The sequence below is a fragment of a genome, unplaced genomic scaffold (genome assembly GCF_019419815.1).
Source record: "Pyrus x bretschneideri cultivar Hongxiangsu unplaced genomic scaffold, Pyrus_bretschneideri_v1 Contig7, whole genome shotgun sequence".
Classification (NCBI taxonomy): domain Eukaryota; kingdom Viridiplantae; phylum Streptophyta; class Magnoliopsida; order Rosales; family Rosaceae; genus Pyrus; species Pyrus x bretschneideri.
In genome coordinates, this window is record NW_025999809.1 from 5,412,988 (window position 1) to 5,439,382 (window position 26,395).

At 36.7% G+C, this 26,395-nt stretch overlaps 4 protein-coding genes and 1 pseudogene across 4 annotated transcripts; 3 read left to right on the forward strand and 2 right to left on the reverse strand.

The window, feature by feature from the left end:
• Positions 1–2,965: 2,965 nt before the first annotated feature.
• Positions 2,966–4,012, forward strand: LOC103960232 (glutathione transferase GST 23). The gene is made up of 2 exons (XM_009372673.3): positions 2,966–3,318; positions 3,501–4,012. The coding sequence occupies exons 1-2, from the start codon at positions 3,007–3,009 to the stop codon at positions 3,864–3,866; spliced, it is 678 nt and encodes a 225-aa protein (XP_009370948.2). The 5' UTR covers positions 2,966–3,006; the 3' UTR covers positions 3,867–4,012.
• A 1,580-nt stretch (positions 4,013–5,592) lies between these two features.
• On the forward strand, positions 5,593–6,505 carry LOC125472503 (glutathione transferase GST 23-like). Its single transcript, XM_048574080.1, has 2 exons — positions 5,593–5,919; positions 6,073–6,505. The coding sequence occupies exons 1-2, from the start codon at positions 5,608–5,610 to the stop codon at positions 6,430–6,432; spliced, it is 672 nt and encodes a 223-aa protein (XP_048430037.1). The 5' UTR covers positions 5,593–5,607; the 3' UTR covers positions 6,433–6,505.
• A 1,295-nt stretch (positions 6,506–7,800) lies between these two features.
• Positions 7,801–9,031, forward strand: LOC125472493 (annotated as a pseudogene).
• A 63-nt stretch (positions 9,032–9,094) lies between these two features.
• LOC125472494 (monothiol glutaredoxin-S10-like) lies at positions 9,095–12,660 on the reverse strand. The gene is made up of 5 exons (XM_048574056.1): positions 12,129–12,660; positions 11,919–11,992; positions 10,944–11,018; positions 9,836–9,862; positions 9,095–9,479 (listed from the first exon to the last, which is right to left on the reverse strand). Exons 1-5 carry the CDS (start codon positions 12,416–12,418, stop codon positions 9,403–9,405), a joined length of 543 nt encoding a protein of 180 aa, XP_048430013.1. The 5' UTR covers positions 12,419–12,660; the 3' UTR covers positions 9,095–9,402.
• A 5,812-nt stretch (positions 12,661–18,472) lies between these two features.
• LOC125472532 (probable indole-3-pyruvate monooxygenase YUCCA8) lies at positions 18,473–20,351 on the reverse strand. The gene is made up of 3 exons (XM_048574170.1): positions 19,497–20,351; positions 18,999–19,370; positions 18,473–18,791 (listed from the first exon to the last, which is right to left on the reverse strand). The coding sequence occupies exons 1-3, from the start codon at positions 20,166–20,168 to the stop codon at positions 18,564–18,566; spliced, it is 1,272 nt and encodes a 423-aa protein (XP_048430127.1). The 5' UTR covers positions 20,169–20,351; the 3' UTR covers positions 18,473–18,563.
• Positions 20,352–26,395: the final 6,044 nt, after the last annotated feature.

Here is a 26,395-nt window from a genome sequence, read left to right on the forward strand (position 1 = left end):
CCATTGCCCCCTGGCAAGAAGCCGGTTGGATGTAAATGGGTTTACAAAATCAAATTTCGATCCGATGGATCCATTGAGAGATATAAAGCACGCTTGGTTGCCAAAGGTTATAGCCAAATTGAAGGCTTAGACTATCGAGAAACCTTTGCTCTGGTTGCAAAATTGACTACAGTTCGCCTACTCCTTGCTGTTGCCTCGGTCCAACAATGGCACCTCCACCAGCTTGATGTTAATAACGCTTTCCTCCATGGTGATCTTGAAGAAGATGTCTACATGTCCTTGCCTCCTGGTTTCGGACGAAAGGGGGAGACACGAGTTTGTAAACTTCATAAATCTTTGTATGGACTTAAGCAAGCCTCTCGTCAATGGTTTATCAAACTCTCTTGTGCTCTTAGAAAGGCCGGTTATCAACAATCCAAGACAGATTATTCATTGTTCGTCCGAAACCATGATGGTAAATTCACTGCCCTCCTTGTCTATGTTGATGATATTATCTTGGCAGGAAATAACATACAAGCAATTGAAGATACCAAGTCTTTTCTTATGAATCAATTCAAGTTGAAAGACCTTGGCCAATTAAGATATTTCTTGGGCATTGAAATTGCTCGCTCTAGCAAGGGGATCACTCTCTCACAGCGAAAATATGCCCTTGAAATACTTGAGGATGCAGGTCATCTTGGCGCAAAACCAGCCACCTCTCCTATGGAACAAAACTTATCACTCAGAAAGGACGAAGGACAATTGGTTACTGATCCTTTCTCTTATCGACGACTTGTTGGGAGACTAATCTACCTGACAATCACGCGCCCTGATTTGGTGTATGCTGTCCATATTCTTAGTCAATTTATGGAGAAGCCTCGAACTCCACACTTGGAGGCAGCCCAGCGAGTCTTACGATACGTTAAGCACACACCAGGGCAAGGTATTTTTCTTTCTGCAAGAAGTCCAATTCAATTGAATGCCTTTTGTGATGCGGATTGGGCCAGATGTCGAGACACACGACGTTCTACCACCGGATACTGTGTATTTCTTGGAGAATCCTTGATCTCCTGGAAAAGTAAGAAACAAAATACTGTGTCACGTTCTAGTGCAGAGGCGGAGTATCGTTCAATGGCAGCAACTTGTTGTGAAGTCACTTGGTTGAAATCTGTTCTACAAGACTTGGGCATCAATCATAAACGTCCAGTCAAATTATATTGTGATAATCAAGCGGCACTTCACATCGCTTCGAATCCGGTCTTTCACGAAAGAACCAAACACATAGAAATTGACTGCCATCTTGTACGAGAAAGGGTTCAAAGTGGAATGATCGAGACATCTCACATCTCAACCATGAAACAACCAGCCGACATCTTCACAAAGCCACTGAGCTTATACCAGTTTACGACTTTGCTTTGCAAGTTAGGAATAATCAACATTCATTCCAAACTTGAGGGGGAGTGTTGAGAGAACCTGTCCCACCAACTTGGACAGAAGGAATAATGCACATGGTTTCAGCCTTTTGTGCTTCTAACTTGCAGTGAGCACGCCACCTTTACTATCTGTGCTTTGTGTGATGCATGTGGATGCCACACCCTAGACAGCAGGGATTTGCACGTTGTTGCTGCATCATGGGCAGCAAGGATGCCATCTGTTTTTTTTGTATTGTTTAATGCATGCGTGTGGGTATATGTATATATGAAAGCTGCTTCCATTAGCAGCAGACTAATTAATAATACAACAAAACTTAATACTATCCATTAGTGCAAATTGTTGGCTTATTTCAATCCCCTAAGAGAGAAGTTCATTGCATCAGCAAGATCATAGACTAGTCTTTTAATTAATTGAATCTGGCTACCGTTAGACGTCGACACACACATCAGCTCAGACAATGCATCATCAATAGTCAAGAGTTGCTCAAGAACGTTAGCTAAAGCGTACTTTTGAAATGTACGATGCAATGCTTTTCCCTTTTAAGTGCTATTAGGAGAAAAGTATATGAAAGCATGTGGTCAGCATATCCAAAGAGGGCACGATAGCCTTTAAAGAAAAGAAAATTAATGAAAAAAATTGGAAAATTTTGAATTTTAACGATAAAGACAAAATAAAAGGTAAAGTGAATAGTATCATAATTATTTTTTTAGTGTAAAAATATGATTTTTCGTTAAAATAAACAGTACCTAAAACTTTTCGTTTAAATTCATTTTTAAAAATGATGATTTATATACCATCCTATCAGGAATAGAACCCCAATAAAAGTTTAATTTGCATATGCAATCTGTTCTTTTATTTTCTTCTTGTGAAGACATCATGACTGACGTACACATACACGTACTCCATTTTCAGCGTCTAGGGAGTCATCTTTTAGGAATGAGGATCTCCGGATACTTTCTATAAGGATTCTAAAAATTCTTAAATTGTATTCATTCATCGTACATCGTGTGGTCAGAAATCCTTTTAAATACTTTTATTTAAAATTAAATATGAATAATATCTGACGAAAACTGACCGCACGATGTACGATGAACGAACACGATTTGAGAATCCAGAAAGGATCCTCATTCATCTATTAGGGACTCTTGACCAAATAACCTAAGGATGTCATATTTTATGATGTGACTTTAATTATATGTAACACTTAGTGTTAAGAAATGTTTAGCCATTTTTAAATTATTAAATCATTTATTTTCAATTTTAACTATTCATTTTCCAACTAAAATGTTATGTACAACTGAAGTTTTTTTGCATATTCTATATGAAAGAAGCCAATTCCCCGTTAAATTCCCAAGGCCCTGTACTCGAAGCACAAGCAGCAAAATTGATTGAAAATAACAAAAATGGCAGAAGTGTAAGCACTCACGTACACATGCACCTTCCAATAATATTTTATATGAAAGAAGCCAATTCCTCCCTAAATTCCCAAAACCATGTGCTTGAAGCACAAGCAGCCGATTTAATTGTGGGGGTATAAATAGATCTAGAAACCCAGCACAACAAATCAGGAATCTCAACACAAAAATTACAAAAATGGCACAAGTGAAACTACTAGGACTGTGGCCTAGTCCATATGTTTATAGGGTTATATGGGCACTAAAGCTCAAGGGTGTGGAGTATGAGTATGTAGAGGAGGATGTGTTATTCAACAAGAGTGATGAGCTTCTAAAGTACAACCCAGTGCACAAGAAGGTACCTGTTCTTGTTCATGATGGGAAACCAACAGCTGAGTCCATTGTCATTCTTGAGTACATTGAAGAGGCATGGCCACACAACCCCTTGCTTCCTAAAGACCCTCACCAAAGAGCCGAGAATCGGTTTTGGACAAAGTTTGGAGAGGACAAGGTAATTATTCTTGACAGTTTTAACATATTATGTCATCACAATGATTGAGCATATGATTTTAATTATATTATTCTAGTATGTTATCAACATTGGTGATGATGTAATAACATGACGGATCAGATTGTCTATCAACTTAACATTGTATTTAAACCAAACTAACCAAAATGTTTTGTGCAACATAGAACCGAGCTTTTCTTGGATTCTTTTTCGCCACTGGGGAAGAACAAGTGAAAGCGGTAAAAGAAGCGCAGGAAAATCTTAAAATCTTGGAAGAGCATGGACTGGGAAACAAGAAGTTCTTTGGCGGCGACAAGATTGGATTGGTCGACTTGGCATTTGGGTGGATAGCTTTGTGGCTGGAAGTCCTGGAGGAATCAGCCGGTGTTAAAGTGTTTGAAGCTGATAGCTTTCCTCGCTTGCATGCGTGGATTCAAAGTTTCAAGGAGTCTCCAACAATCAAAGAAAACTTACCTGATCGTGATCGCAGTGCATTCTTGAACTATTACAAAGGCCGAAGGGCAACAATTGTTGCTTCAGCACAGTCATGAACAATATATACATTAGCAAGTGTTGCTATTGTCGTTTCTTTGTTACTTGTAAGGTAGTATTAGTATACATGGATGGTGTCGTTTCTGTATTTTGCTTTCCAGTAATTCCCAGAAAATAAAAGCTTGCTTGCCGTTAAATTTGCATATACCATTGGAGCTAAGGATCTTCATTTTCCTACTCTCTATTGTTTTTTTTTATCGTGATAGGGAGACATCAGTTCGTATAAAAAAAAAATTAGGGGTTTTTGAACATAGACCTTGCAAAAGATTAAAATTAAAAAAAAAAAACTGGTAATAGATTACATATTCAATTTAATCCGTTAAAGTGTACTTTTATTAAAATTTATATTCAATTTTCGTTATTTAATGTGTATTTTTATTTAATCTCTCCACATTAAATTTTAATTTTATTAATATGCACATATTTAGTTTTTAAATTATAAATGAACATAATATTAAAAGAAATTTGTGATACAAAAATGTGTAAGTGTACAGAAATGACTGTACCGAAATATATAAAATTGACTTTTTTTGTACTGAAATGTTTGTATTTAAATGTTTATACCTAAATGTTTGTATCAAAATATATTATAATGAACCTGAATATGTGTACTGAAATGTATTATATTGAATTAATGTACCTAAATATATATACCAAAATGCACGTACCAAAATATATGTACCAAAATATAGTATATTGACCTATGGAGCGTGAGTGCCGTGTAAAAGAAAGATTATGTGATGGTTATGTTTTAATTATTAGGTGTGAGTTTATTGATAAATTTTATTTTTATTGTTAATTTTATTTTGTACTTAATGGTAATTATGCAAAGGATAATAAAAACATCATATTTAAAATTTAGAGAGAGTTTATGTGAGTTTAAATAAAATTTTTCCAATAAATTTTTGCTACTTTCAGTCGTTCACCCTGATATCTTTAATGCATTGCACCCCCACAACCATTGATTATCAGAAATCGTACACCAAACCATGAAATGATTTACCATAGCACACTTCTTTGAAATGTACAATATATGCATGGTAAGCCAGGATTTTTAAATAATGAGTCATGATGATCAGAAAAAACTTTATTGAACCATTTTTGTTGAGCATTTGGTAGAAACGTGTCAAGACTTATGCTAGTATATATCAACAACTATTATGATATGTAGAGGTTTTTCAAGATTGGCTATCAAAAACTATTGAGTATTGTTGAAGACTATCGAGACTTGTCAAATGAGGCATTTCATCGAGTATTTGCTGCGCACAATAGAGTCGCACACAAGAAAAGACGAAAGGAAGACAGGGAGGATAAAAAAAAAAAGGAGAAGTAGGAGGAGTTTGTTGTAATTTAGTTTCCCTAAATGTTTACAAGATCAAATACAATATACACACAAATATATATAAGATTTTTGAAATTTTTGAAATGAAGAACAATTAATGACCTGATGCTGGCTTTGTTACTGGACATGATTTTCTTTCTAATTAACTGGCACTATTAAATGGCTTTTATTAACAATATCTAGGTGAGAAAATTAAGTGAATGTGACATCATTGCTAACGTACATATGCTCCTTGAATTGTCTTTGTTGTTGACTCTTGACTCTATCGCCTAAATATCATATCTTATGTGAGAAAAGCCAGTATTCCCTTAAAATTGACCTTGTATCTCCACCAAGTCGGTTGTTGGGCATAATTATAAATACATCTAGGAACCACAACACAAGACAACATAAGAAAAATGGCAGAGGTGAAACTACTAGGAGCCTGGCCTAGTCCCTATGTTCAAAGGGTTATATGGGCTCTAAAACTCAAGGGTGTAGAGTTTGAAAATGTAGAAGAGAATGTGTTATTCAACAAGAGTGATGAGCTTCTCAAGTACAACCCAGTACACAAGAAGATTCCTGTTTTTGTTCACGATGGAAAACCAGTTGCAGAATCCATTGTCATTCTCGAGTACATTGAAGAGGCATGGCCACACAACCCTTTGCTTCCCAAAGACCCTCATCTCAGAGCCGAAGCTCGGTTCTGGGCAAAGTTCGGAGAGGACAAGGTAAATTTTGTGCGGTCAAACTGTTCGACATATTATGTTGTATTTGAATATGTTATCGAGCTTTATGAACGATGATGACATAAAATGCAAGACTGTCTTGAAACATAACCTTTTTATGTGAACGCCAACTAACACATGTTTTGTCCAACCTAGGACCGAGCTTTCCGCGGCTTCTTTTTTGTCACCGGAGAAGAACAGGTTAAGGCTGTCAAAGAATCGCAGGAAAATCTTAAAATCTTGGAAGAGCATGGCCTGGGAAACAAGAAGTTCTTCGGCGGCGAAGAGATTGGATTGGTCGATTTGGCGTTCGGGTGGATAGCTTGGTGGCTGGAAGCCTGGGAGGAAGCAGCTGGGGTTAAAGTGTTTGAAGCTGATCGCTTTCCTCGCTTGCAGGCATGGATTCAAAGGTTCAGGGAGGTTCCCACAATCAAAGAGAACCTTCCTGATCGCAATGCACTGTTGACGTTTTTCAAAACCCGAAGAGCAACGATTATTGCTTTAGCAAAACCATGAACATCACAATGCTATCATTTCTGTATTTTACTTGTTCAATAATTCCCAGAAAATAAAAGCTCTTGAAGTTCAACTTTTGCATATATTTTCAGCAACTTGATGGTATGTGTTTATATTTCTGGGGAAACGAAGAGATAAAGAAGTAGCAAACAAAAGCAGGCAGTGGCACACATGCAAAAAAAAAAAAAATTAGGGTAAAGTACAAAAAAATTACCTCAACTATTAGTATCACAACACTTTCATACTTTATCTTTTAAAATTGACAATGTAATACCTCATCTTTAGAATTTGTGTCAATGTTATACCTTCCGTTAGCTTGGCCGTTTATTTCTTAGTTAAATGCTGACATAAGTTCGGAATCCATTTTTTATTAAAAAATTAATAAAATATTATTAAAAACAAAAAAATCATTTAATATTATTTAAATATTAAAATAATAAAAAATTAAAAAATAAACCTCTCCTTTCGTCTCTCTCTCTCTCTCTCTCTCTCTCTCTCTCTCTCTCTCTCTCTCTCTCTCTCTCTCTCTCTCTCTCTCTCTCTCTCTCTCTCTCTCTCTCTCCCCCATCTTCCTGCAACCCAGAAAGAAGGAGGAGGAAGAAGAAGAAGAGAGGGGAAAAAATAAAAAAATAAAAAAATAAAAAAATAAAACCCCAAACCAAACCCAGTTTGTCCTGCCTCCCCCCACCACAAACACAGGCAACCCAAAAGAAGGAGGAGGAAAAAAAAAAAAACCCCAGTTCGTACGTCTTCCCCCCCGGGACCCACCCTCTTCCCTCCACACCCATTACCCCCCATTTTCTCCGCGCCCAGATTCTCAACCTTCAGAATCGGGCTGGTGAAGGTTTCGCGATTCCACCTCAACGGGATCTAGGTTTTTTCTGGGTTTTTTTTTTTTTTTTGGGTTGTAGGTAATGGGTGCGAGGTTGGGTGCAAAGGGAGGGTGCGAAGGTGGCGAGGTTGGGTGCGGAGAGTGGGTGCGGGGAGAAGAGGGGATGGGGAGTGGGGAAAACAAATTGGTTTTTTTTTTTATTTTCTCTTCTTTTTTTCTAGGTTAAGGGGAAAGAAGATGAAGACGGGGAGAAGAGAGAGAAGGGGGGGAAGGGGACGAACTGATGTTGTGATGTTGGCTTTTTTTTTTTAATAAAATTTTTTTTTATTATTTTAATATTTAAAAAAATATTAAATGTTTTTTTTTTTAGTTTTTAATAATTTTTTAATAAAAAATGGGTCCCAGATCAAGACACATCAGCATTTAACTGAGAAATAAACGGCCAAGCTAACGGAAGGTATAACATTAACATAAATTCGTAAGATAAGGTAACGACATTATCAATTTTAAAAGATGAGGTATGAAAGTGTCGTGACACCAATAGTTGAGGTAGTTTTTTGTACTTTACCCAAAAAATTAAAAGACGTAGTCACTCGCTCCCGACTTTAATTTTCTTTTCTTTTCTTTTTTTTCAGCTAAAACGGTGAAGAACTTACACGCTATCATTGTATGTGAAGAGAGAGACAGACATTGTTTTATAAAACATGGATTCAAAAGTTTTTCTCCTACAAACGCTACCAAAATGTAAGAGGATGGCTTGGTTTCATCCTAAAACGTCATCGATTAAAAATACACAATTTGAAGACTAAGGGGTAGATTTGTGTGAAATATTACTTAAGGTCAAATAAGATGGCATATTATAATTAGTAATTTCCACCTAACCTCCTTTACAGATTGGTTGGAGCCGATGCAAATTAGAACTGCATCCAACCAGCTAGAAGAAGATAAACACAAGCAAAAAGAATATGGAGGAAGTGAAGGTACGAGGGTTCTTGACAAGTCCAACTGCTTACAGGGTTATATGGGCTCTGAATCTCAAGGAAATCAAATATGAATATCTAGAAGACGACATTTTTAACAAGAGCGATTTGCTTCTTCGCTTAACCCAGTGCATAACAAGGTTCCAGTGTTTGTCCAAGGAGGAGAAACTATTGCAGAGTCCATTGTTATTCTCTAGTACATTGAAGGGGCATGGCCGCAGAACCCACTGCTGCCAAATGACCCTCATGCAAGGGCCGTGGCTCGGTTTTGGACAAAGTTTGGAGATGACAAGGTAATCCTACCTCCCTAACTCTAACCTCGTTGGACATAACTTGGATGAACTAATAACAAACTGTTTTCTTGCCTAGAGATTCTCAGACTGATATAATATGATGGCTTCACTGACTAGTTTTCTTTTGAGTAATTCAGAAGGCAAACTTTTTGGATTTCTTCAAAGGCGCTGGAGAAGAGCAAGCAAGAGCAGCTAAAGATGCCCAAGAACATCTGAGAATCTTAGAAGAGCATGGCCTTGGTGGAAGAAGTTTATTTATTTATTTTTTTAACAGAAATGAGATAGGAATGACGGACTTATCTTTTGGATGGATAGCTTTCTGGCTTGAGGCCAAGGAAGAAGCAGCTGGTGTTCAAGTGCTGGAAGTCGATAGCGTCCCACGCTTGGAGGCATAGATTAAAAATTTCAAGGAAGTTCCTGTGATAATAGAAATTCATCCTGATCCAAGTCATCTGTTAGCCTATTTTAAACGCCTGAGAGAGATGTATACGAAGCCAGCAACTTGTTGACATCCAAGTCTTAAAATTTTGAAGCACAGAATGTGGACCAAACACGAATAAAGGTTAAAAAATAAGGAGTTGTATTGGATATAAAAATAAAAAATGCAAAAAGCAATAGCTTCTCAGTTCCAAACGTCAATAGTTTCAACCACATCTGTGTACCTTTGAAACTCTGCATAAGCTTCATAAACCCTTCATTAACTGTCAAATCATAAAGGTTTTATGAAAATGAATTAACACTCACAATATATTTTCTCTGATCAGTGAAATTTGTAGAGGTAGAAATCGTGCGTCTGTTCTTTCAAATAATCAGAGATTGCAAGGAGATCGGGCTCTGTGAGTGAATGCATGCTGGGTTGTGGGGCTTAGCTTTGTGTATCTTTAGCACTCGCTTCTGAGAGCAAAGTTTCAAGTTCACCTTTTCGGTATAACTTCACAGTATCTGCATATCAGATGTATGAGCAACATTAGACATTAATATATTTTCACCTTGTTCAACTTTGTTCTCTTTTAAGGTTTTCACTTTTCACGGGAGATTTTATAACTAGCCAGCACGGCCAACACGAAGATAAACAGATGTTGACTCAAAAAGTGGAGTTCTTTACTCTATGTATTTGCCTGTGTTTTTTACTTTCTTATCACATTGGTCTTCTATGATTTTAAGAGTCTATGATCACGTACTGTCACATGGAATTCAACCCTAAACTTCCCACTTACTTTTAAACTAAAAAAATTACAAATTATTTTGCTAAAGACCAGTGCCATGAAAGACGAAACGTTCATGTAGGAGTATTATACCTGTACAACCCCCAATGTGTTTCCCACCTGCATGAAAAGGAAAAGAAGTGTGAGCTTTTATTATAATTAAACACCCAATAAGATCAATAATAGAAATTGCAATATGACAAACTTATAATGCGTTCGAGCACATTAGTTGGTAATATTTTTCTTCAGATAATGCCAATCACTGAATGAAGCCACTGTTGATAAATTATGCCAAGGAAGGAATAACTATGAAAGCAAAATCTAACGAACAAAATTTTCTTTTCTAATAGCAGTTTACTAAATTGCCTGAACTTGAAAATGTTAACCATTTTGAGATTTACATTTAGCTTCTGAAGATATAAACTGTTAGTAGTCTGACTTACGCCTTTACACTGTTGACCATCAACAGGAGCACAAATTTTCAAGCATCGACTCTATCATCTCCAAACTGTTAAAAGAACCTAAGGAGTTTCATTTCTATTCCAGCAATTGCTCAGTAACAAAAAAGGAGTGGAAAAGAGAGTTTGAGGAGGTTTTATTAGTCTTCACTTTTGTTTGTAGCCTTGGAGGATGAGATTAGTGTTTCAAAAGAGAACAACGAAGGGAATATAACCTTGAAATTGAATTTGGAGAAAAGAATGTCAAAAAAGAAGATTGAGTGTTTGAGAAAAGAATGGAAACAGGATTCAGTAATTCACGTTTTGGTTAACATTCAAACTTAAATAGAAAAAAAAAAGCCCCCAAACTACAAACGGATAACATCCACAAGACTATAATTCTAGGTTTGTTGGGGAAGATAAACAATTTGTCCATCAAAGATTATGTTCTTCATCAACAATGGGGGATTCCCACATTTTTTTAATTTACCGTTGCACTTATTAATGACAAACTAATGAACTACAACGTATAATAAGTATTACGGACAACTTAACTTGTACAAAATTGCAATAAACATCATGTCGAGATATTATATAAAAGAAATATTTGTTTTAAGCTACCCAGAGCAGCAGCCTAGAGTAGCCTAAACAGGGATCCACCCTTGGATCCATCATATGAATATCGATGTGGGTGGGAGATCAGGTTGTCAATTGAGCAGAACATAACATGTTTGAGATGTTTTAGGTTTTACAGAGTTGCTTACCGATAAAAACATTAGGGACAGTATGTTGTCCTGTAAGCCTCTCCAATACCTTTTGCAGCTGTGGTCCTTGGGGACCTGTAGAAGAGAAATAGCTTTCAAATTCAGCGATGGAATCAAACAAGGACTCTTCGACAAAAACCACTACAGGAAAGCAATAAGGTAAGATCAAAGTGGATGTATGAGGAGCAGTAGCGAATGGATTCCCGGGTTTAAGATTGGAGGTCATTTTTTGATTTCAATCACCACCGGGCAGCAAGCTCCACGCTTCTCAGTAAACTTCTAGCCGTACCCTGTCCGCCAACCTGCACTGTTCGGGGTCTGTCATAGCACAATTCTTCTTGGAGGAGGGTTGGTTTGCCCAGGTGACTGATCCTGCCATAATGTACTCCTACCTATAGCACTGGCAACCGAAGTCAAGCATATATACGACAATCTTCATGCATGAATAGCCGGGAGGAAAGAAAGGGCGGTAGATGATAATGATAAGGTGTCGCGTCTGGACCCTGCTCCTACCCACCGGGGGGCACTATAGCATGTTGGGAATAAGGGGGGACACACTGGAAGTAACCACTCCCTTGGTTGGGGGCTGTGCCGCCCTGCCTTTCAATCTATACGCAGTTGAGTAGGCCAATCACGAACGCTACGGGTGTGGGAATTTTGTGTTATAAAAGCACACTTATTTTCTTGATTCAAGAAACATTATTTTCGATCATCCTGAAATCCCTAGAAATGTGAGGACATTCCCAGAACCTTTCTGTTTCGAAAGGTGAATAGAGCTTGACAAGTTGCTCTTGAAACTATCCACTATTCATACATTGTATACATAATCAGCTGGCCTACCATCAAATTTTACATTCCAACTATGCTACCACATTGTCAAGCACAGAAAGCTGAAGCTCTATTAACAATTTACATTAAATCTACGGACTCAACTGCAAAAGCATTGCCATGTAATGGATAGTAAAAAATTCATACCCAGTTCATCCAATTCAATCACGATCGGCTCCACACCAAGCCTTTTGAATAACGATTTCACCTCAGATGAGTACCTTCAAACACAATTTCCAGAAAAAAAAACCCAATTCAAATTTCTCGAAAAGAAACCAAATTTACAGCAAAAACAACACCCAAATTGCAAATTTACGAAATTTAATAGCAGAGGAGATTTTGATAAGATGTACTCACGAACACCAAGTTTTGGAATAGACGACAACAGGGTTCTCATCCACCGTCTTCTTAACGCTCTCTTCGAGCCGGGAACCGAAGGAGGAGGAAGCCATGGCCTGAACCGACATGGGTCTCCATCGTCTCGAGCCGCCATGGACGCTGGAAAGGTTGGTGCTCGAGCTACCTCCCGAACTGTAACTGTTGTTGAAAGGAACACAGAAAATGGATGACTTGTTTGCAGACGAAAGAATGCGAGGGGAATTTAGAGAAACGGATGCGAAATTGGTGAGATTATATGAGACTGCCATTGCTGTTGTTGCTGTCTCTCTCTCTGTCGGTGGCTTCCGCTTTCTCGGAGCTTTTTGCTTGGCTTTTTGGCCTATCTCACTTTGCTTGCTTCCTCCGCCTTCCTTTTGGTTCTTTTACTGGTTTGGGATTTCAACTGTTAGATTCAGGTTCTTTGTGGTTCAGCGACGGATGAAAAGTGAAAACAGAAACTGGGTTTTTTTTTTTTGCTGCCGTTGGTTTGAGGCTTTTGGCAGTTGGACTGAGGAGAACACAAGCCACAGAGGCAGAGCATTAACCTGAAAAAAGCTATGGACTTATGGGGCTTTAGGCTTTTGTACAGGAACCATCTTAGGGAGCCTGTATTTTTCTTTTGGGCCTACATCTCCTTCCTCGTTTTCTTTTCGATTTTGATAGGATTTAACTCCTTTTTTCTACCAAAAATAAACACACGGGTAATTATGGAGAATAGTTCGTCTATGGAACAGATGTCCGTTCTTAGAAAAAAGAATGAAAAATCATTGACATTTCTTCAATAATCAAAGCGGCCGTAGCTCAGCGTTAGAGCATTTGACTGCAGATCAAGGAGATATCTTGCCAACAATATATCCAAACATGTTATTCATACATTTTTGACAACATCGATGCATGTACACTTTTTCACGAAGAAAAGACTTCTTAAATAAATATTCCTTTTATGGGTAAGAATTAAAAAATAAATGTAAGATAAGTTTTACATTTTTATATTTTTAACCGTTGGATCTTTGATCAAAAATATAAAAATCAAGATCTAATAGTTAAAATTCAAAGAGTATAAAATATTTCAGAGCATCATAATTTTTTGTTTCAAGTAATAGTTTATAGGTTTTTATTTGATCCAGCCCATTAATATGATCTTTAAAATTGAAAATCAATCAATTTAGTTCCTGAAAATTGGTGTCTCAAATCAATGTGATTCTTTTATCACAATTCCGTCAAAAACTCTGTTATGTGCTCATGTGGCACATAATTATGTCCCATAAGTCTAATTAATATTGTCATTTGGATTAGAAATGCTTAAAATAATAAAAAAAAACAATTTTTTATTTTTGAATAATAAAAAACTTAAAAATTAAAAAATTAAAAAAAAAACACTCATCTTCTCCCACCCGAGGAAGCTGCACCCCTCCACTTTGGCTTCGAATCAGGAAATATATGCCTGATATCCAGAAGCCCCAAAGCCCTTAATATTGCATCCACCACACAATGAACCAACACATCCCAAAATTCAAAAATTAAATCGAAAATGTAATTAAATACATTAGAAAATGTGAAATTATGGGAAGAAAAAAGCAGATTAATGGAGGAATTACCGTCAGAATGGGCATCCCAACCTCTGTCATGAGGAATTTCGATGCCGCCGATGATCAAAGGGTACCTGGACTCCAGCTTGTGTAGGTCGAACCCGTACCCGGCCCGAAAAAGCAAAAGATTGGACGGAGTGGCGGAAGTTGGAGCTTGGTCGACCTCCAAGGCCGTGCTCGAGAGGTGCAAAACAGAATTTTTTACAGAATTGTGACGGAACGATTACATTATTCTGCAATACTCATTTTCAGGGACTATATTAATCGATTTTCAATTTCAGAAACCATCTTGATGTGATGCGTCAATTTCAAGGAATATTTGTGATAAAAACTCTAGTTTATAACCATTTTAGTTGTACAACTATGATCCGCTTAGCTATGTTAATGTAGACTTTGTCCTTGTTGATTAGACTTTACAGGGATTCTTGCAAGCCACCAAGTACACTCCCTTGTGAGTATAAGATTCATCACGTGACCGGTGACAACCAAATCTTTCTTCTCCATGTCCGGATCACAAGATTATGAGTATAGTACTTATTACATGACCGGTGACACCCAAGTCCTTCTCATGCTGTGGTGTGCTGTGGAGGAGTGCGGGGCTCTGTTTTGGGGTCCTGTTGTCACTCTGTTTTCATCCAGCTTTGGGGCAATAGTTCGGTTGATTTCCAAAGGTTGTAGGGGGCTGTTCGTTTGGTAAGCAGGTTGATGGCGGAGGTAGGAAGCTAGTAAGGTTTACTTTGGTGTTTTTTCTGTTCAGGCCTCAAAACTATATTTTGGACTGTTGGGTTATTACGAAGATCCATCTTTTTGTTTGTGTGTTTCTTGTATTTGGGCCCTCTCTCGTGTAATCTATTGTGTTATAAATAAAGTAAGCCTCTATCCATATATATATATATATCTTAGTAAAGCCAAGAGCCCCATCAATTTTCTGACTCAGTGCTATTTAATTCCAAACCAAAGCATGAGAAATAATGATACAACACATTTATTTATGAATTGTGTCTCTATGTCAGACAAGGCTGGCTGCACGAGCAGAGACTCTTTGCTGGCTGGTTTCAGGTTTAGGGTTGCAACACTCGTCTCTTCACTGCATGTGTAGTCAGTGTGTGTGTGCACGGTCCATACGGGAATGGCACAACCTTAATTAATGGAAAGGAAAAATTTGAAATAGGTCCAATTTTGTAGATTACCTTTTGAAATAGGTCCAATTTTTAGTGACTTTTGACTTTTGAAATAGGTCCAATTTTTAGTTACTTTGGACCTATTTCAAAAAACCCCTTATGAAAATTGGTGGTTTATGCCCCACAAACAATGGATGGGCTGCCAACTCAGGGTTGCAACCTGAGCTGAAGGTGTTTTTTGTTGACCTGCATCGTTTAATACATGTTTCGGAGTGTTGGATTTTGATTTCGATAACTGTATATACTTATCAAAAGGAAGTTATTATTTAGCATTTGAGTGAGTATAAGCTAGGATTCTCCATTGGCATTAATAATATCAAGAGTAAGTTGATAAAAAGTAAGAAAGTAGTCAAAATCAAGGTACCGGAAATTTTATTTGGGTTATCTAATTGTTTCTGTAGAATCATACATTTGGAATTTTTTGGAGGATGATTCATATGCAAGTGTTGAAGAACATAAAATACCACGTTCGAAACTTGAAAAACGAAAATATAATGTACAAGTGGTTCGATAGTTAATGACAGTTAGGATTTTTGTGATTAAACTCTAGACTTGATACTGAAATATTTAAGTTGGTGACAATGTCGTACAATTAAGTGGAAAAACAGGAACATAAGATATCTGAATGACAGTTAAGGAGAATAACCATGTGACAACCTCTCTTACAAGTAGAATCTAGATTCCAGCAAACCACTGCACCACTCAATTCAAATTGTACTTAGAAAGTACTCAAACAGTGCATGCAGCTGGAGTCCGTGAAAGCAACATGACATTTGAAAGAGAATCTAAAACTTTATTGACTAATTTCAGACTGTGTGGCTTTATGTGCTGCCTGTTCATGATTGATATATTTAGGGTTACAATCAGAGACCCTACTGGCCCAAAATGAATTGCTGCATTTCTTTTACTTTAAGGTCCAAAATCCTACGGACGATCCATATAGGTCCACTAACACCAGGTTGAGCAGAAGACACAACATGTGAAGTGAAGGAACAAAGTCTAATTCTTCACTTGTGCAATAATAAGCAGAAGAGAAATGTGATGTGATTGTGGCAGAGAAGAACCGTGGCCATACCCATGTGTTATTTTTAATGTTACTGGCAGAAAATGTCTGTTTATGGAGAAGATGTTGGAAAATAATAGAGAGAAAAGAACAAAAAATAACTGGATCTGTTATCTGCAGCCAGGTTTTTTGAGGAAGGCTCAGTTTGCTCATGTGAGTTGGGGTTGTGGTGGTGAAAGACTTGAAAGAGTATCGTTCATTCTCTCAGTTGAAATCCTTAATTGGGATTTTGAATTCAGCTGCAGCATGGGGTTCTCATGTGGGGTGTTTTCTACAGACTTGGCCTTTTGTATGGTGAAGCTTTTGACTAGATAGATAGGGTTTTGTGTGTATGTGACTGTACTTATTATATGTGTGACGAGAAGTCAGTGTAGCTTTATCTCAAGCCAATCTCGTATGTTTGCCATTGTGGAAAAACTAAAACACATACCAGTGCATAATTGACTTTAAATATGTACTAAAATGGTAACATTCCCGATAGGTAAGTGTCTCTTGTGCCAACAACACTTTCTTCAAATATTTTTGTTCATCTTTATTTCTTGTAGTCTGCTTTCATGTGCTATTTACAGTGCATCAAAAGCAGAAGCTATTAAAAACCAATAATTTTGATTTGCTTCAATCACATTATTTGGAGATATCTGACAGCAAAAGAAAAGAAAAAAGGGGAATTATGGCAATTTACACTAAAACACATAATGTCAGTTTAGATATTATATGTACATCTTCACAAGTTTTTCACTGAGATTTACTTTGGTAGATTTTTGGCAGTAAACCTAGCAATATCGTATCTTTTGTCTTTGTGCAGAAAACAGAAGAAATTGATGTTTGGTTTGATTTCTATTTGTGCAGAAACCTATCTATATCCAATAATCTGTCTTCTGTACACTGAATCAATCACATTCAATGAGGTTGATTTTTTTTCCCTTACAAAGAAACTTGAGCAGTTCATCCAATTCGTTGATGAAAGGAACTTGAGCAGTTTTATCAAGTCCTACAAAAGAACCAGCTCATTTGCACCATTGGACCTTCGTAACCAAACAGTTTCCTAATCTGTTGCCTAACCACCGAGTACTTCTAATTCGTTGATGTACCAGCATTACTAGTTCATTCATGTTATAATACTTGTATATATCAACAGTTCTATACCCTAAGTTCATGTGCTACCAATCATGTCGTCTACAATATTATGACACGTAAATTAGTAACATCACGTGGCCGTCTCGCCATCATTCTCAAAGACTTATCCATAACACCATCCTCATCATCTGTTCAATAAGCTTTAGCTTTCTGCTGATATCATTATATGCATAATGCCCTTTCCCTTTTCCTCCTCCCTGAGCCATTTAGAAAGAAAAAAAAAATTAGAAATGATTACCGGCCAATACTTATACTAGTATTCGGGCAGAAAGGTTTAGTCATTGGCTTCCTTTACATAATCAAACATGTTTAAACAATTAATTCTCACACAACATTTCAACTTATCACTCCAAAAGGCAAAAGTTTTGAACTGCATTCCTTCCTTTTTAGATATTGCTTTACAGAGAAGATTTAACTGTGATTTTCATTGAGGGCTTTGTGGCTTCTATCCATGTGCAAGGGCAACAGAGGCTTAATAAACTTGTATTTTTATTTGATCATCAAGTTGGTCAAACCTCAAAGATAATAGTTGTTAAAGGGAATGGTGATGTGTAGCCAAATTGCAATTTGGCTAATTCTCTAGTGGGAGAGAATAGAGAGAGAAAACAAAGGTGGTGGGTGTGGTGGACTCGAGTTTTCATTCTTCCATTGATGGGTCCTACCCATCTGATGACAGATGCTTGTGGCAAGTTGCCAATCTTAAAAACTTTTGAGTTAGTGGGCTGGCCATTTACTTTAATAGGCTTTACGGGAATACATGGGTTTAAGAGAATGTAGAACTATTTTTAGAGCAATATTGCTTCAGGTAGTTGTTCTTGGCTGAGAATTAGGAACCTTTGCACATGAAAAACCATGTATTAATGCAAGATGGAGAGGAAGTGGGAAAAGGGACCTCTTAATTAGTTTAACACTTGAACTTAGCCGCAAACGCTGGCACTAGTCGCAATCATATTGAGCTTATGTGCTTCCTCTGTGTACTCGAGTTTGGATTTTTTTTTTTTTTAAATAAATTTTGTTTGTATAAGAAAAAACACTTAAACATAGCCGTTGTGTAGTTATGCTCACATGATCACTAATTTTTCTTTGTTGTATGTAAATAGTATGAGATAAATGGGGATATGAAAATAGATAGAACTGGAAACCTGTGATTGAACTCGATCATTGGATTAATATGATACAAGAACTGTCTGGAACTTCAGAAAAAATAAAATAAAAATGAAGAAGAAAAAAGAAGCCTCATCATCCTCGGTTTACAAAACTCCCAACATTTTCGGTACTTGGGTTGGACCTTTGGAGAGGGCTCTTTGTCTTTGTGTGCTACCTATTTGTTTTCTTTCCTTTGTATGATATACACTAATTTTTTTTTTCTTTTTCTTTCATTTTTTAACACCATGAGAGTTAATTAAGTGTCTGGTTAATCTTCTGAATGGATAGGTAAATCTTTTTAGAACTGGGAAATACATCTTCTATGGCAAGCTGTGGTTCTCTTTTGGACCTGCTTGGTTTCTCCTTTCCACACATTGCCAATATCTCGAGCAATTCTCATGGCATCACTTGATGCACCACTGAGCCCTCTCCTTGTGAACCCTACTGCATAAAGTCCTGCATTTCCCTTCCAACCATGGGGGAATGGCTGCTTTGGGAATCCATTCTTAGAGAAGAAATCACCTTCCTGTTAAACATAGCACAAAACAAGATTAGTCACTGGTCCAAAAACAACAATCAAAGTTACCATGAAAGTTTTTAGTCTCGATGTTCGTGTACAGACATTTTTTTGTCACAGCATCCTTAATTGACGTATCGCGCCAACAGGTGATGTGACAAACATTGTATACAACCGAGTTTTAAAGAAAAATAAGAGTTTGGAACATTTTTTTACCTGAAGCCAAGAAGGGACATTGCTGCGGTATCCGGTGGCTAGAACAGCAGAGTCGATTTCGAGGGTTTCACCGTTAACGAGCTCAACTTGACCGGGGGAGAACCTCTTGATTCCGGGAACAACTTTTATTCTTCCGGACTTGATTTTGTCCAATGCACCAATGTCCAAAACAGGGGTTTTTCCTTCAACGTTCTTCATCTCCATTGGTCCCAAGGATGGCCTTTTCAGCCCGTATTTCTCAATGCTTCCGAGCACCAACCATGAAAACATCAGGAGCAACTTGTCAGCCAACCAAACTGGCAGCCATTTTAGCAAGAAAACCGCCAATTCGAACGTTGATTTTCCGAAGATTTCTCTAGGCATAACATGAACCTGTAAAAAACACAGCAAAAATTATTAGACTTCCATCAGAAGAGTAGAACTTAGTAGAGAAAATTAAGGACTCGTTTGATAACCATTTCATTTTTTAGTTTTAGAGTACTTTTATCAATGACTTACCGAGCTTCTAACCACCATTGATGGGAAGGCATTGTGGTTGCAGAGGTCAAGAGAGACTTCCATGCCGGAGTTTCCGCACCCAACAACAAGTACTTTCTTTCCCCTGAAATTTTCACCGGACTTGTACTCACACGCGTGCATAACTTCACCTCCAAACTCCGACAAGCCGTCAATTTCTGGCAGGACACACTCGGCATTTTCGCCCGTGGCAACGATGAGCCACCTGCAAATGTACTCAACCTCAGACCGGGTAGACTCGGTTGAGGTAACGGTCTTGACTCTCCAGAAACCGCTTGTCTCATCGTACCTTGCGGATTGAACGCATGAGTTGAACTTTGGGTTGATCTCAAAGTGTTTTGCATATGACTCAAGGTAGTCGATGAATTGTCGTTTTGTTGGGTACTCAGGGAAGTCTTCTGGGAATGGAAGCTTGGGAAGTTGGCAAAATGCTTTTGGAAGGTGAAGTTTGAGCCTGTCGTAGGTGCGTTTTTGCCAAAGCGATGCTATGCACTCGGCTCTCTCAAGGACAACAAAGGGTACTCCTTGGTCTCTGAGACATGCCGCTGTTGCCAGACCTGATGGTCCGGCTCCAACTATGATTGGACCATTGACCATGATGCAACGGCGAGCGAAGAAATCTTCATGATCAGCTAATCGAAACAAGTTCTCCATGCTTATGATCAAAGAAGTAGTAGCTCAAACACTAAAAGTGTTAATTTTTGGTGGGATTTTGAGTAATGGGTTTTAAGTACAACACAATTTGGGATTGTTTGTTGTTGTAGTTGAAAGTAGATCAAAGATCTTGAGAATTTTGAGAAGGTTTGTAAGTCGAGGTTTGCAAATGTAGAGAGCAGAGTGTGTTGAGTTTGGTTTGGAGGGAGAGGAGGGGGTGGGGGTGCTTATATAGATGTGAAGTGCATGTGATAGCAGTGTGGGGAGTAAAATGCGCTTTGAGAGTCACTTCCAAATCATAAACATTTGGTTTATTTTTTAGATAATAATGAACACAATTTTCCCTAACATTATTTTATTAGATCTTGCATAAAAATATTCAAGAGGCTTGGAATATTTTTTGCAATTATTTTATAGGATTATTCTTTTCTTAGGAAAGCTTTCATCACTACCACAATATGAAGGGACTTTTATATTTTTCTTCGATAATTTTTATTTTGAGAAATGCTAAGTAGACTCTTTCAAAATAAGACTTTTCACAAACTTTTTGTCACCTCACAGTTTAACTTACTTTTCGTATCAATATCATAAAACATTGTGTAAAAAAAATGAAGTGACAAACAATTCATGAAGAATCCCTCTTTTAAGAGAGTCTCCTTAGTATTTTCTTTTAATTTTGTACGGGAGTTGAATGTTGTTTGTGAAATAAGCGAGGTTAGGAAAACACTTCAATCACCCCTTGGAGGCATGCATTTAAAATGAATTAGACCAATAAAATTGACAATTATTATTATTATCACAAAAACATAAATATCACATCTCTATTTCAACCATGCAAAAGTCTTTCAAATGTATGTTAGTAGGAGAACTGCATTCACAATAATAGATGATACCCATAATAATAGAACCATTTTAAATAAAATTCAAATGATATATAACAAAGTAATGCATAAATCAAATAAGTACATAGATAGTGCAAATTAAAATCATCTTTATTAATTCACCAAAATATCATTTTGATTCAAGAAATGGGAAGTTGGGAAAGGGACATGTCATCCTCAACATATTCAATTTGGCCCACAGAGAATTTCGAAAATCCGTTGGAAAAAATATTTTATTTTGAAAATAGAAAAAATATCGTGTAGTTGGTGCCTACGTGGCGGAGAATGCTGACATGGATGTGTAAGCAGTGTGCTCACGTGGAGGGGAGTAGCCAACTTGCTGTTGGGGGCTGAAAACGGACCCCAAATGGCCCACAATGTCCATTCCGCCAACCGGTTTTCGCACCACGCTAGCGGGTTCCCTTGCTCCCACATTTGTCCGTCTCATTTGTTTGAGATGCGATGATAATATTATTTTAATTACTTGTTTTAATTTTTTGAAGGAAACAATGATACATTCAGTATTACAGTCATAATCTGTCAAGTACATTTGTTAGGGATGAAATGTCAATTACTTTAAATTTTCTATTGTTTTTTATGAAATAACCAATGAGATATTCGTGCATTTACCAACTGGTTTATAATTCAAGTATAACATTACTAATACAACGTAATTTACAATGTGTATAGATTACACCATTACATAATATTATAACAATTGTACTAAAAACTGCTTCCGTACTGTTTTCTGACTACGAAAAAAGAAAAGAAACCCTAATTAATCTAGGGTTTCCGTTTGCCTAGTATTAATGTTAATATAACATGACGTGGGGATATTTGATATAAACGAATATGTTTTGTCTTTGCAAGTGACCGATCGAATATACAATTGGAGAACAAGATGTTTGGATCATACCATATAGCATTTTGCTACCATATTGCATTTTTCTTATTGATACTCCCACAAATTTGTTTAAAATTTTGAATTTTAACCTACTTTTTAAGGTAGAAAGCACGCACTCTCACCCATCTTATAAAATTAGTTACTTTCTCTAACACCTTTGGGAATTTAAAATTAAATGTAATGCATGCCAAATAAAATGAACCACGATCTTGCAGCCAGCTAGCCTTATTTTACTATGTTATTTGATAAACCCTAGAGGTTTGTTCATTGTACGCGGAAAGCTGAGAGAAGTTGATACTGTGTTCTACTTTCGGTACCAGGGTGAATAGTCCTATTTCGACACGCGTCCCCTGCTAAAGCTAGCTAGAAAGTGAAGTTTTAGAGCTTTTCTTAATTAAGTTGATTATGACGGTGATTAAACCTAGGTTTAACTTTTTAGGGTTTGTATAATAACTTATAAACTTGTGTGAAATGGCGCTAGGACGGCCAAAGTACACCACTTCATTTGTGGCTCTGCATGAATAGTTTTGAGTTGGAAAAATCATGGGTCCGCGTCTGTCCCACTCTACTGATCATCTCAACCCCCACTTGGAGCTCTGAGCATACAGAGAGAGAGAGAGAGAGAGAGAGAGAGAGAGAGAGATACATACATACATACATACATACATACATACATACATACATACATATATATATATATATTCATGGGAAGAGGAGAGGGAAGCATGTGCATGAAAGCCTTGAATTCCATGAGAGTCCCTCCTTTTCATGAAAGGTTTTGGGAGGTATAAGCTTCGCACTTATAAGAATTTCTATATTATATTGGCTTTGAAGTGAGTAGTACCATCATCACTATGATCAAAATGAATATCCAAAGTTACTTTGCAAGCTAGCTAAGCTCTTAACTATTCATTTACTCCCAACCTTGGTAGCTAAGCTCTTACTTCATTTGCCACCAATAGTACTTCGATAGTGTAGGAAAATGGGTTATGAGGTTTTAGCTTTTCTATATTGCACTATGATGTTTTGATATTCAACCCTTAATTGTTTTGACAATTAAATGGTTAATGATGCAATTAACCTAACAAAATGTGTAAACTAGGCAAATGTCAATAGATTAGAATACAATGCAAAAAAATTAGAATTTCTCGTAACCAGCCTATTTTGACACTAACCTTAAACCTTGATAGTGTGAAGTACTTTGCATGCTGGATAACCTCTTACCTAGTCACTTGCATCCCCAATATTTCATTTGACATCAACACTTTTATTTTTTGTAGAAAAATAAACCTCCAAATACAACATACAAAGGTGATAGATATTGGGATATAAACGAGAGAGAAGGAGAATATATATATATATATATATATATGAGTTTGGTGTGATATATGATATATCCCATGCATGATATGATAGGGATATGTATTTTTGTTGTTATCCCTATGGCTTGTATATTCTACCAGCCTTGCAATACTCCACTGCCAGTCTGCCAGCTTGGTGGCTCATAATCTTATTAGGGACACTTTCTAGGATGGGGAAGAGTTGTTTTGTAGCTTCCCTATTCTTTTTCTCTTCTTTCATAGCAAGATCGTTAGGGCTAGCTTTCTTCTCTTTCATCGAAATATGCATGCATGCTTTCATTCTCTATGGTCGGCGGTACTTGCTAAGAAGCAAGCGCGTTAGTATTGTGTATTGGGAAGAATATTTATCTTTATGAGTGTAGATTAATTAATTAATTGAATAATCATGGAAAAGTAGTTTAATTTGTTAAATCTATAATGAGTTTCATCAGTCACGCGTGAAGGAAAGTACTTCCAAGAAAAGCGAAATCATTAAGATATCACTGGTTTCCTAGTTGTTGTTTATATATGCTAGCTATGCTAATTGGCAACTTAATTCTCACCAAGCAGAAAGTTAATTCTCTAAATGGTCTTGGGGAATGGGAATGGCGGTGCCAAGTGGAGGGCATGATGCTTGGGTTAATCTTAATCTTAATCGTAGGGTAGCTGCTATATGTGCAACAGATTGGTTACCTAGTGGCATGTTGGACAGTTGGAGATCAAGTAAAGAAATGAAAATTTTTGGGCAAAGTGATATTAGGGAGAACAAATGTTTAAATAAAATTTTGTACACCAAATGATGTGAACATTGATGATTGAATTATCATTTAAGTGTTGATTAACGTGCTTATTTTATATTGGTGACACATCATTTGGTTTGCAAATTTAGTTTAAAATTTTGGTCTCCTTAACATTATCCAATTTTTGAACCAAATTTGCAAACTAAATGATGTGTAACCAGTAGGAAATAAGCACGTTAATCAGCACTTAAGTACTAATCCAATTATCAACACTCGCATCATTTGATTTACAAAATTTGTTCTCCCTAGCATTATACATGTTAGGTAGACCAACCTTTTAGATCATATTTGTAAATTATGTGATGTATCACCAATAGAAAATAGGCTTAGCACATTAATCAACACTTCAATAATAATTCAATCATCAACAGCCACGTCATATGGTTTATAAAATATAGTTTAAATTGATAGTCTCTCTAGCATTACCCGAGATTAAAAATGCTTATGATAGTGTTTAACCAAAAGGATAATGCTAGGGAATCCAAATTTTTAAACCAAATGATGTGTCACCACTCACCAATAGGAAATAAGCAAGTTAATCAAATAATGTTAGGGAGACCAAATTTTTAAACCAAATTTGCAAACCAAATTATACATCATCAATAGGAAATAATCACGTTAATTAATACTTAAGTAATAATCCAATCATCACGATTCACATCATTTGGTTTACAAAATTTAATTTGAAAATTTTGTCTCCCTGGCATTACCCTTAACCAAAGGGGTACTTGTACTGTCCACACACCATTTTGTACTTCATACACACCGTCTTAATTTGCAGCCGTTGGATCGACTGAATTAAAAAATATCAAATGACAGAAATTAACAAAATGTGTGTGAGAAGGAAAAAGAGATGTATGAATAGCACACCCTTAACCAAAAAGTCGAAAAAACTAGCACTTGCTATGTGATATTTCTTTCAACAAGCATTTAAGTACTTTTTTAAGAGATTACGGCTATGTTTGGATATATATATATATTTAAAAAGATTGAAAGCATTTTTTATGAAAATGTTTTTGGAACCAATTAGTCCTTAGTAAAAATGCAAAGTGAATCTTAGAAAAGCACTCGAAGTGCTTTCTACAGGAAGCACATAATTGGTGCTTCTTTCAAAATACATTTCAAGTGCTTTCAGAATCTAAAAAAAAAAAAAATTCACCAAAAACGCTTTCAGTTATTTTGAAAGAAATTTTAAATGGGTTTTATATATGCTACTAGCACATAAAAATACAATAACTTTACATAGGATGTTGGTCACAACCACCACAAGTGGCCTAGTGATTAGAATTATAGGCCCATATTTCCCACGGAGCATCTTGGATTTGATCTCTTGCACTAGTAAATTGCACGATAGTGGCTAAAGGGAGACTGAAATGCCTCTATGAACCTTATCAGCCCTCGAAAAAATGGACTGCCATGACAAGCTACCAGCTGATTTTTTTTTTTTTATTAAGGACGTTGTTCATGTCTATTTTAATAGAAACAGTTGATGTAGAGATATACTAGATGAAAAACAAAAAGGAGATATATATTACTTATCATGGCATATGGTCCATATCAAAATTTTATTTTATTTAACTTTTGGTGAACGTCTTAATTACCATCCAGAAAATATAACTAGAGGGCAGGTAAAGATTTTAGTTTCTTTTTAAGTGTGCTTAAATATATGTAGGATGACCCTCCTCATTCAATTATTAGTTTACTTTTAGATGATGTTTGAGAGGGTTGATAAGACTCGAGTTATTTGTGTGAATCCCTTGTACTGATGTCTTTCTTTGTTTAGCGGTTCTCTGGACTTTGGAACGGAACACTTTTAACAAAACACACACCACACACACACACACACACACACACACACACACACACACACATACATATACAGACACACACATATTCTTTTATCCTTCTTTCCTATTCATCATCTTCCTACACACACACACACACACACACACATATATATATATAGTTTTGGTAATCTGCGAACGTGTATTCACACCTCTTTCTTGGTCAAACCAGAAGCAACGAATTCCATTTCTCTTATTTGGTAGGAAAGGGTTATCTAATAAAATTTAAAATTTTAGGTTAGCTCCAATTCATGATTAAGAAAGGACCCAAAAAGATTACAAGAGAGTTCTCTCTCTCTCTCTCTCTCTCTCTCTCTCTCTCTCTCCCTCTCCCTCTCTCCATGTTCATTCCACTCACAACAAGTTTTTAAAGCCTGATCTCATTATTGTTTAGCAAAAAAGATAATCGAGTTGGCGACTACCCAATGATTAAAACAACGTTAGGAGAATACCTCGGC

Bases quoted from the DNA above. Each gene is read 5' to 3' on its own strand.
- LOC103960232 (XM_009372673.3), top strand. From the start codon at position 3,007: ATGGCACAAGTGAAACTACTAGGACTGTGGCCTAGTCCATATGTTTAT. The intron at 3,319-3,500 runs GTAATTATTCTT...TGTGCAACATAG, and splicing joins CAAAGTTTGGAGAGGACAAG to AACCGAGCTTTTCTTGGATT.
- LOC125472503 (XM_048574080.1), top strand. From the start codon at position 5,608: ATGGCAGAGGTGAAACTACTAGGAGCCTGGCCTAGTCCCTATGTTCAA. The intron at 5,920-6,072 runs GTAAATTTTGTG...TGTCCAACCTAG, and splicing joins CAAAGTTCGGAGAGGACAAG to GACCGAGCTTTCCGCGGCTT.
- LOC125472494 (XM_048574056.1), bottom strand. From the start codon at position 12,418: ATGGCAGTCTCATATAATCTCACCAATTTCGCATCCGTTTCTCTAAAT. The intron at 11,993-12,128 runs GTGAGTACATCT...TTGTGTTTGAAG, and splicing joins TATTCCAAAACTTGGTGTTC to GTACTCATCTGAGGTGAAAT. The intron at 9,863-10,943 runs GTAAGCAACTCT...CTTTTCATGCAG, and splicing joins TGTCCCTAATGTTTTTATCG to GTGGGAAACACATTGGGGGT.
- LOC125472532 (XM_048574170.1), bottom strand. From the start codon at position 20,168: ATGGAGAACTTGTTTCGATTAGCTGATCATGAAGATTTCTTCGCTCGC. The intron at 19,371-19,496 runs GTAAGTCATTGA...TGTTTTTTACAG, and splicing joins CAATGGTGGTTAGAAGCTCG to GTTCATGTTATGCCTAGAGA. The intron at 18,792-18,998 runs GTAAAAAAATGT...TATGTTTAACAG, and splicing joins ATGTCCCTTCTTGGCTTCAG to GAAGGTGATTTCTTCTCTAA.